Source organism: Artibeus jamaicensis, unplaced genomic scaffold, assembly GCF_021234435.1.
Source record: "Artibeus jamaicensis isolate MK-2021 breed Jamaican fruit bat unplaced genomic scaffold, CSHL_Jam_final contig_718, whole genome shotgun sequence".
Taxonomy (NCBI): Eukaryota; Metazoa; Chordata; class Mammalia; order Chiroptera; family Phyllostomidae; genus Artibeus; species Artibeus jamaicensis.
Genome location: NW_026521936.1, coordinates 2,317,956 through 2,327,628, shown reverse-complemented (window position 1 = coordinate 2,327,628; position 9,673 = coordinate 2,317,956). Strand labels below are relative to the sequence as shown.

At 59.9% G+C, this 9,673-nt stretch overlaps 1 protein-coding gene across 2 annotated transcripts in view; it reads right to left on the bottom strand.

Moving 5' to 3' along the window:
- Positions 1-2,619: 2,619 nt before the first annotated feature.
- Positions 2,620-9,673, bottom strand: part of CUL1 (cullin 1) — an 84,821-nt gene continuing 77,767 nt past the window's right edge. For both annotated transcript variants that reach the window (XM_037147609.2, XM_037147600.2), the window contains exons 17-22: positions 9,185-9,277; positions 4,875-4,922; positions 4,715-4,797; positions 4,228-4,333; positions 3,790-3,903; positions 2,620-3,118 (exon numbers count right to left, since the gene is read on the bottom strand). In XM_037147609.2, coding sequence (XP_037003504.1) covers positions 3,038-3,118; positions 3,790-3,903; positions 4,228-4,333; positions 4,715-4,797; positions 4,875-4,922; positions 9,185-9,277 — 525 coding nt within the window. In that variant the 3' untranslated portion in view covers positions 2,620-3,037. The remainder of the gene's footprint in view (positions 3,119-3,789; positions 3,904-4,227; positions 4,334-4,714; positions 4,798-4,874; positions 4,923-9,184; positions 9,278-9,673) is intronic.

The following is a 9,673-nucleotide window of genomic DNA, read 5'->3' as shown; positions in this document are numbered from 1 at the left end:
CACCCTGACAGCTATTTAGCGTGTTGGCTGTTACTTTTCAGTTTGGCAGCCCAGATGAAGAGCGGTCAGTGCCCCTGCTGGAACAATCGGACACTGCGCACTTTTCAACCTCCGGCGGCACCGCTGGGGACGCGCTGCCGCGTGCAGTCGGTCCATCTGCCCAGCCGGCCCCTCAGGTCTCCCCTCAGACCCCGTGAAGACCACCCGCAGCTCTAGCAGCCCTAACCCCAGCACCTGGCCCGCAGACCAGCCTCTGCACCATGAATGACACTGTTCCACTTGTCCCCATTCTCTTCAATCAGTATCTTGTAATTCCTATTTTCAAATATCAATTATACTCACCTACCCAGAAACTGCCGCTTAATTATTTCTCACTATTGTCGGTGCCTCCAGCCGCCCGGGTGCTGCCCCTGCCCCACGCTCGGGCCGCAGCACACAGACGTGTAGACAGGTGGGCAAGAGAGGGTCCCCGGGGAGCACCGGCCTCTGCAGGAAGGAGCTGGCAGGCCCTAGCCCCTGCCGCTGCCGGCCCCGGGGGCTCCAGTCACCACGGACAGGCAGTCGTGTGCGAATACTCCCCATCCCCCCAAAGCCGTGTGAAGAGTCCACTCACCGCCATGATGAAGTCACCACCTGCTCAGCCCGGGGCGACCAAAAGCGATGTTAAGGGCGTCGCCTGGAGCCGGCGCTCAGCGGAGGGGCTGCGAGGAGGAGTCTTCAGCAGCAGGTCCACTCGAATGGCTCCGGCAGCGGGTCTTCTTCACCTGTGTGTGGTGAAACCCCGAGTTCCCGTGTCCAGCAGCGAGGCTGGTCGTACTGGACTGACCTGACCCGTCAGCGCAGGTGCTTCCAGTCCCAGGTGCTGCTTTGTTCCCGTGTCAGCGGTCTACCCTCACTGGTCACTGGGCCAGCGTCTCGCTGTCCTCACCATGTCCCCACAGAGGCCAGGCCTGCGGTCCCACCCGTGCCCAGAAGGCCTCTGACTCTGGCTGTCGGCCAGCGTTCACTGGGGGAAGGTCCTCCTCGCCTGGTCTGCCCCTGGGTGAGGGGAAGTGCGCCCACAGGGCTGGTCACAGGTCCCGCCCAGGCCGGCCTTCCGTGGGGAAGGCGCTGGGGGGGAGTTCAGAGCAGCCGGGCCTCCCGAGGAGACTCCGTGTGCGTCTCTCTCCCCACGTCTCAGCAGGCAGGCACGCAGGGCACTCGACCCTCTGGCTTGCTGTGGGGGCTCCTGACCATCCTTGTTCGGTGAGGACCTACTCTGGGGAGTAAAGTGAAAGAGCTGCGAGTTGCCCCCCGTGAGGCGGCACAGATGCCTGAGGGGGAGGGGCAGGCACAGGGACAGCCCGGTCGCCCACCCGGTCCGTGGCCGCCTGTTCCAAGCATCCTCACTTGGCCGAGGGGCTGACCCCAGGGCACTCTGGTCCAGGAGGGACTCAAGGGCAGCCACAGGATGTCACTGAATGGACTTCCCACCCCCACACCTGGGCTCGACCCAAGTTCTGGTCGTGGCTCCTGGTTGTACCTGTCCCGGAGGCCGGTACAGGAGCCGCAGGGAGGAAAGGTGTGCTGTGGCCTTGCTTCCCCTTCAGTCGGGGGGCCCTGGGCCCTCAGGGTGGTGGGGGCAGGGCAGGGCAGCGTCCCTGGGTGGTCACCCTTTCTTCTGGGAATCATTTGAGAAAGGTATTTATAAATAAGCGCAAACCATTACCTAAATGCTTAGTTTTATTACTCTTACTGTTTCTACCCTGTAACTTTTCTTAAACCTCTAAAAAAACCCGTTACCTGCCAGACGGCTCCAAGAAACCCCTAAGAACTGGATCCTTGTGTGCTTCTCTGGCTGTGCCACCTTCTCTGTTGGGACTTTGAGGTTCAGGAGGAAAACGGACCTGCGGGAGCCTGCCTGGGCGGCCTTGCTCCCGGCTCCGTGTGTCTTCCGGCTGGAGAGCGAGTGTCGTGACGTGTCCACCATGGGGCTGACTGCAGACAGAGAACAGAGGAATTGTTAGGGGACAAGCAGGCTAGAACCCAGGCCCGCACGCCGGGAACAGTTACCCTTGGGGGCACCCGGCCCAGAACACGCCAACTCACCAGCAGATGCCTGAGAGCGAAGGGTGGTCCTGATGCAGAGGCCCCTCAGTCAGGGACCATGGGGGACTTGTGCTGCTGGCTGGGATCCCGGGAGTTCCCCAGGAGCAGCCCGAATCCGTCTGGAACTGTGGCTTCTTGTGTTTTAAATGGAGGAGCCCCGGGCCCCACAGCACCTCCCAGCCGCAGCCGGCTGCCCGCGGCCCTCCCAGGGCCTCCAGTCACTGGGGCCAAGTGCCTTCTCCCCAGTTTCCCCACCTGCGGCGAGCAGGGGGCCTGTCTCCCAGGACAGGTGGTCAGAGGGGCAACAGTTCATGTGGAATCAACGCGTCACTGGAGGAAGGCACAGAAATGAGCCCCCTTTTCTGGGGGAAAAATTTACAAAGGGGATTAAAGTTTTAAGATCTTAAAAAGAATTCAGTCTAAAGAATACAGCCTGTTAGGCTACAGAAAACACTGGGAATGTAAATTTTGCACAATCATTGTACCTTATATTTACATACAGAAATTAGTAAAACTGAAAACAAAACCAAATGCAACTTGTACAGAAATCCTTTAATTTTCTTTATTTCCACACATTAAAAAATGAAACACACTATACAAATGGTTTTCCGAGCAGATTACACGCGGGTCCGTCCAGACTCCGGTCGGAGCGCTGCCGACGCCGAGGCGCTGCGGGCCGGCAGCGGCGCGCACGCAGCCAGTGGGTGGATTGAAATGCAGTAGCATGCAGCCCTCAGCACGGGAGGTGCGTCCCCTCTGTTCCTAACTTGGGTTAAATGGCATCGGTGTCCTTATTTACAGACTGGAAATGTGTCGATCCTGAGCGGTTCTGATGTACAGCTGGCCGGCCGAGGGGGTCTCGGTCCCAGTCGGAAAGGAGGGCCCCCGGGGTGGCAGCTGCTGGGGACGCGGTCGTCCGCGGCGGCACGGTCTGCCCCTCCACCGAGGGCTAAGCCAGGTAGCTGTAGGTGTCCTTTTCCCCGTCCACTCGCTCCAAGTACTCTTTCTCGATCAGAATGTCGATGCACTTCTGCGCGTCATTGTGAAAAGGAAGAGGCAGTGGAGAGAGACATTCATCACCCCAGCAGAGCTCGGCACCCTCACCACGGATCCCCACCTTGGAGATCCGGCGGGAGCGCGGTCCCCCCATGGATCTGTCGGCCTGTGGCTGAGGCCGTCTCCCTGCGTGGGGCCGCCCAGGACCCTCCGCAGGAGTAGGGAACGGGCGTGGGACACTCTGGCTGCGAGAGTGGCCCCGACGCTACCGGGAATCACTCGCCAGGGCACCTCTGCGCTGGCTGTCGTCTGCCCAGTGGCCCCAGGAGAGAAAGCCACTTTGCTTCTGCTTCAAACCACCCCAGCCAAAGAGGAGCTGAGTGGTGGCCACGGGGAGTCCCCACATGGCAACTAACGCGAGGTCAGCACAACGGGAACTGCGGTTCGGAGAGTTCCGCGCTGATGTGGCCGCCTCACTCTGCAGGGGTGTCGGGGGTCCCAGCGTGTGCACGGGAGGAAACCAGCTAGCTGCGCACTTACGATTCTGCACTCCTCTCCGGACGTCCGTGGAAATTTTAAAATAAAGTCAGTTTTCTCTTGTAGCCACTGCCCATCAGTAAGCAGGCCCCTCTTCGGGAAAGACCCGCCCCTAGTTCCACCTTTTCTAAAACAGTCCACCCAGCGCCTGTCACGGGAGCCCTGTACCTTGATGACTGGGACCCGCGGCTTGAACCGCGAGGACAGCTGTGTGAGCACCTCTCCCAGCAGCTGCTGGTGCTTCAGGACCTTCCGCATCTTCATGATCCTCACGATGGCTGCCTGTGGGGCAGGGCAGAACGAGCAACTTACCCCTGACGCCCACCGAGCGGCCAGGTCCTCCCAGGCAGCCCACTGCAGGCGGGAGGGCGGCGAGTGCTACCCACCCACCCCACGTGTGGTCTTCAGGGCAATTCTAACAACCCAACCACGGAGCATTTAAAGAAAAGGAGAGAAGGCCAGTCTCCCAGCCGCAGAAGCCGCGTCAAACAGGCCCCTCCCCTCGCATCCGAGCTCCGCCCCCTGACGCTGACGTGCTCCCGCAGCTGTTTCACAGGCCGCAGCCGGGGAGGGACACGCCCCTGCAGGGAAGGACACGCCAGTCACCTGAATCAGCAGCTTTCGGTCCTCCTCGATGTTTTTGTGTGTGGTTTCTTGTTCCTGCTTCTGCTCGGTTTTCATGGGCACGTTGATGTTAACCCTTAACTTCTTACTGTCAAGGAAGCCAAGGAGACAGGCACTGTCGTGTGGCGAGGCAGGTGGGGAGGGCGGAGGGCGGGGGTAGCCCCCACCCGGGATCGGCGAGCCGGCCCTCGCTCGGCCGGCCCTCCACTGGCTCCCTCAAACCGTGTCAGGAGAAACGAATCCCGACACTGGGGCACAGAGGTCCGAACTTCGGAGTGAACTGTTTAAGGAGACTTATTTGCCCATAGAAAAAAACCAAAACCCAAGACAGTTGGATGGAGAAACACCTACAAGTGTCACGTGACCCCCGAGGCCACACACAAGCCCTGCCCACACCCTGCGCTGTCTGCAGCGACAGTGGTGCATGGGCCCCGGGGCGGGGGGCCACCTGGTCAGCTGGTTTCCTTACTTTTTATAACCAAGGTATAATTTTATTAAGGTATCTGGCTTCAGTTCCACCTCGTCGACATTTGCATTTTCGTCTTCCAAGACCTGTAAGGAGACAGCTGTCACCACATACCGCACAAAAAGGCCTTCTGTAACTTCACATAAAAAGGGCACAAACATACCAGTAACTTTGATTTCAATAAAATCTGTAGGACTTGTGCCAAAATGTCCTGCAATTAGAGAGAAAAGGCTAAATTAAAAAAAGAGAAAATGCAGTTTTCTCTGCAATAAAAACGACAGGCAACCCCATAATTCATTTCTTCCCCAGAAAAACGTCACCCAAACCGACAACTCAGAGGAAAGAGATGGTGCTTTAGGAGGTTCTCTAAACCCACTGTGTCCCCCCAACACCTTTGTCTGGAAGTGGCGCCCCCTCTTTCAGCCTCAGTCGCCCAACAGCGACAGCCGAGGACTCTGGTGCACGTCAGGATCGGGGACCGTGCCCGGCCGATTCCCCGAATTGAACCAACAGCGACCGGTCCACTCAGACGCCCGACAGCCTCCAGCACACGGGTCCATGGAGGAGGTGTGAGGGTGTTCCGGCAGGGCCAGGAAGAACGCTCTGTCCACGGACGCGATGGGGCTCAGGCGGTGACCGCTGTCCACCTGCCTTTGGTGACTGCTTAGTATGCTGCGCGGCCCTGGGGCGTCGGCCCCTCTCCACCAACAGTGGGCGGTGGGTCCCTGCATTCTCCCCGGGGCCTCACGGCTTCCTGCTCCCAGGAAAGGAGAGAGCACCACCTGGCGACTCGCACGGAATCTGGACTCCTCCACACCCAGCGCCTCACCCACGGACGGACGGACGGATGCAGAGACTGCAAGGGCCTGCCCTTGTCTTCGGGGCACCATCTGGTTCACGGTACAGGGTTGAAGCTGTCGAAGTGACCTGCCCTGAAGCCCAAGCAGCACCAGAACACGGCTGGCCAAGTCCAGAGCAGGCGTGACAGGCACATCCCGAGCCAGACTGGACCGAGCAGCCGGTGCCCATCGTGTGTGTGGGGAGACCAGCATGTCCCCACCAGGGCCAGTCCCCCACTGAACGTTGGCTGAGACCCCAGTGTGTGCGTCAGCGTGGAGGGCGGGTGTCCGTGGAGCCTGGGGTGGCCGCGCCTCCACCGCGCCCCAGCACCCTCTCAGATGGGAGGAGGGGACGGAGACAAGACCCTTCTGTAGAAAGAGCAAACTCGTTCTGTCACTGGGATTTGAAGGCGTGTCCAGGGCCGTGTTGGAGGCCTAACCCGCACTGTGTGAGACAGCTTTACCCAGACCCAAGGCCAGGCCAGCACGTCCCCAGAAAACGGCCACCCCGTACACCTTAGGACTACAGAGGCTGAAAATCCCAGCAAAATACAAAAAGCACCGAGTGCCACGGCCACATGGGGCGTATCCCAAGAAGGCAACGGCCTGACACAAGGAACCGATCACAGCTGCCGCAACAGAGCGGGACTCGCCCTGCAGGCCAGTGCTCTCCTGGGGAAGACTCAGAGCCGACTTGGAACCGGCGGGGCCTCCGCCGTCTGATGACGCCCGCCCGAGCCGGCAGGCGAGAGGATGGATGCCCGAACAGGAGAGGAAGAGCACAGCTCTGTTTGCAGCTGACGTGTATTTGCACATTAAAAAGAAGCCCCAAGGAGTCCACAGAAAGCCTCATGCTGCCGAGCGGGTGCGGCCGGGCACAGGGCACAAGGCCACCTGGCGGCACTTGGCTGTGCTGCTGTCCACCCACAGCGGACAGGACACCCACCAGACAGGACACCCGCCGACCAGCGTCGCGAAGTGGCGAGGAATCAACTGAGCCGCAGGGCCATCGGGAGCAGCACGCTGGGAACCTCCGCCGGCGGCCAAGAGGACTGCAGACGGCCAGCCGGACACGGGGGACACAGGGGAGCCACCGCCTGACCCGAGGTGCTGGACGCGCTAACTGGGACTCACGTGGAAACGGACGGGCCCGGGCACAGCGAACGGGGGCCTGAGAACCGAGCTGGAGCCTCGATGTCGAAACTCACCACGGAACAACAGTAACGGAGCCCATGCGGCAGCGGCGTGGAGATGACACCAGACAGATGGGCGGAGACGGGCGGGAGTCCAGAAGACTCCGCACGTGTAAGGACGGCTGGTCCTGACGCCGCCGTCTGCACCAGCTGCCACCAGGCCACACTGCCACAGCCCCAGTTAATCCTTCAACTGCTACTGACTTTGTCTATACTTTTCTCTCTTTTAAAGATTTTATTTTTTCTTGGAGAGGGAGAGAAACAACATTGTGAGAAATCTCCTTCTGTCGCCCCTAGAACGCACCCGAACTGGGGACTGAGCCCGAGACGCACGCCCACGCCGGTTTGCAGGACGACACCAGCCGAGCCACAAGGGTCGGGGCTCGGCTTCCCTTCCCTTGCTCTGCAAGTACCCGCCCCCCCCCCACCCGGCTGCACTTGTCAGGAAGGGCGGACACGCCAAGGCGGGCTAAGCCCGTCGGCACCCAGTAGGCGAGGAACCCCAGGACCACAGCTAAGAATCTGGTCCGCGGGGAAAAGGTCCAGGATGGTGCCCGACACCCCTCCCCAGGGACCCACGGACACGGCTTCCTTCATTACATGCTGATCGTCACACCCTGGGCAGAAACATGTGACATATAGCCAGGCGCGCTCCCCAGAAATTCTGAGCGCACCGGACCCCCTGCCCACCTCCTGCCAAGCAGAGCGGTGTCCCGGAGCGTGAGCTCGCCCCTCTGCACTCCCTGACCCAAGAGCCAAGTTTCCGCTCGCTTTCCAGAACACGGGCTCATTCTATCGGTGTGACACATGGCAGGAGGACCTCATTTTGGAGTCCTGGACCCATAAGGGTTGGTGACACAATCAAGAGGGAAGGGACAGTCTTTGACCTTGGATTAGATATGACGCCGAAACACAACACAAGAAAACACGAAGTGGACTCCATGAACATGACAGCCGCGTGTGGGAAGGGGACGGACAGACAGCCCACGGACTAGAGGAGAGCTCTGCGTCCCGCGTCCCGCGAGGGCCTGGCTGCAGAACGCACAGGCACAGGCGCCTCCCCGCGCAACGGCAGGGGCAGGCCACCGGTCGGAAGGTGGACAGGAGGCGTGGACAGGCACGTCTCCAGAGGTGACCACAGACGGCCACGGGAGGGTCTTCACCGTCACCCGCCCTCAACAATGCCACCGGACGCGGCAACGAGCGCCCGCCCGCCCGTCTGGCTGGAAGAGCAGGGAACAGGGACTGCTGGCGAGGGGACAGAGGGGCGGCCACCGGAGCAGCCTGGCGGCCCCTGGAAAGCCAGATGTATGCTATCCTGACCCAGACGTTCCCCAACCTCGGCACGTACCCCAGGGACCCGAAGACACGTCCTCACCAAAGCCTGGACGGGGGTGTTCACTGCAGCGTTGTTTGTGACGACCGAAAGGCAGAAACGACCCGCCCACGAAACCCGCCGTCCGCCCACAAGTGAGTGGATGAGCGTGACGTGGCCCATCCACACCCTGGAATATACTTCAGCCCCGAAAAGGAAGAAAACGGGAATCTGCGCCCCAACACGAATGAACGTGGTGGGTGAAAAAAGGCAGGAGACGTGGAAAGCCACACGTGACGGACTCCGTGTGCGGGAGGCACACCCCGAGACGGGGAGAGGGCCGTGGACCTCAGGGCCGGGGTGGGACTGGGTTTCCTCCTGGGGTGATGACAATGTTTGGGACAGCGGTGGAGCGGTGGTGGTGGTTGTACACCTTTGTGGAAAACTCAACTGCAGACTTTCAAACGTGCGCAGTTTTATGTGAAATACGTCTCAATAAAAAAGACCCACAGGAAGAGCAATATTAAGTGAAGATTTAAGCTCAGCAGTAAGAACACTGTTGCGGGGGTGGGGTGAAGAATGGGCCACGCGAGTGGGAAGAGCATGAGGCGCATCTACGTGCGTGTGCACACGCGTGGCGCACACCAGGCCGAGCGCGCCTTCCACAGAGCGCTCTCTGCACAGTGGCCTCGCAGGGCGCGGAGACCCCGAGCTTTACCCTGGGCGGGTCGTGGTGCGCGGCCTCCGGCTCTGGGGAAAGGCCGTCAGCCAGCCCTGCCGGGGTGACAATGTCCTGGAAGAGGGTGCGAGACCCCGAGAGCCCAGCGGACCCTGCCAGCCACCCTGTCACCCAGTCTCCACCCGGCTTTCTCCACCCCCCTCCAACGTCGAATGTGGAGAAGGAGGATGCAACACTAGGGTCCTCCCAAGCACGTGACATCTTGCTCCCCAACATATTTTTGAGTCAGTTTGACTCAAAGTGTTATAAAAACACACAAAAAATTTAAAGTTTGAAAAGTGTGTATTAAAACCCCAGAAGAGCAAGTTCCCAGGCAGATATCTACTCCAAACCCGAGACCCCCGAGGCCGCCCCACACCCGCGGGACGGAGGGGTGAGGGCGGGTACCATTTTGATCTGCGTGCTGTCCGTCAGCTGCTGCACCGCGTAGGCGTCCTCCGTGTTGTACTGCAGCAGGATGGCCATCTGGAACGTGGACGCCTGCACGGCCCCACCCGGGAGAGAAGCAGAGGTAAGCACACGGGGACACCCGACGGCACACGGTTCCACTGCAGGCCACACGCTCCCGAAAGACGCTTCCCACCTTTCCAAACACTAAAACGATTCTGAATTCTCTCCTAAAGAAGGTTTTGTCCATGTAGATACACATGTGTCCACACTCATTCACACACACACACACACCCATCTGGTACATATGGAAACACTAAGCATCCATCTTCAAATTGGTTTTTGCTCAAAGGCCAAAGAGAAGCACCTGTCGGTACACCACCGACACAGCCACCTGCGTATCGCATTAGTACTGACTCTTTTTCCCCTAAGCACTTGCCTGTGTCAAGTCTGACATGGTTCAGAGCAACCCCCAGTGCTCAGGTGTAT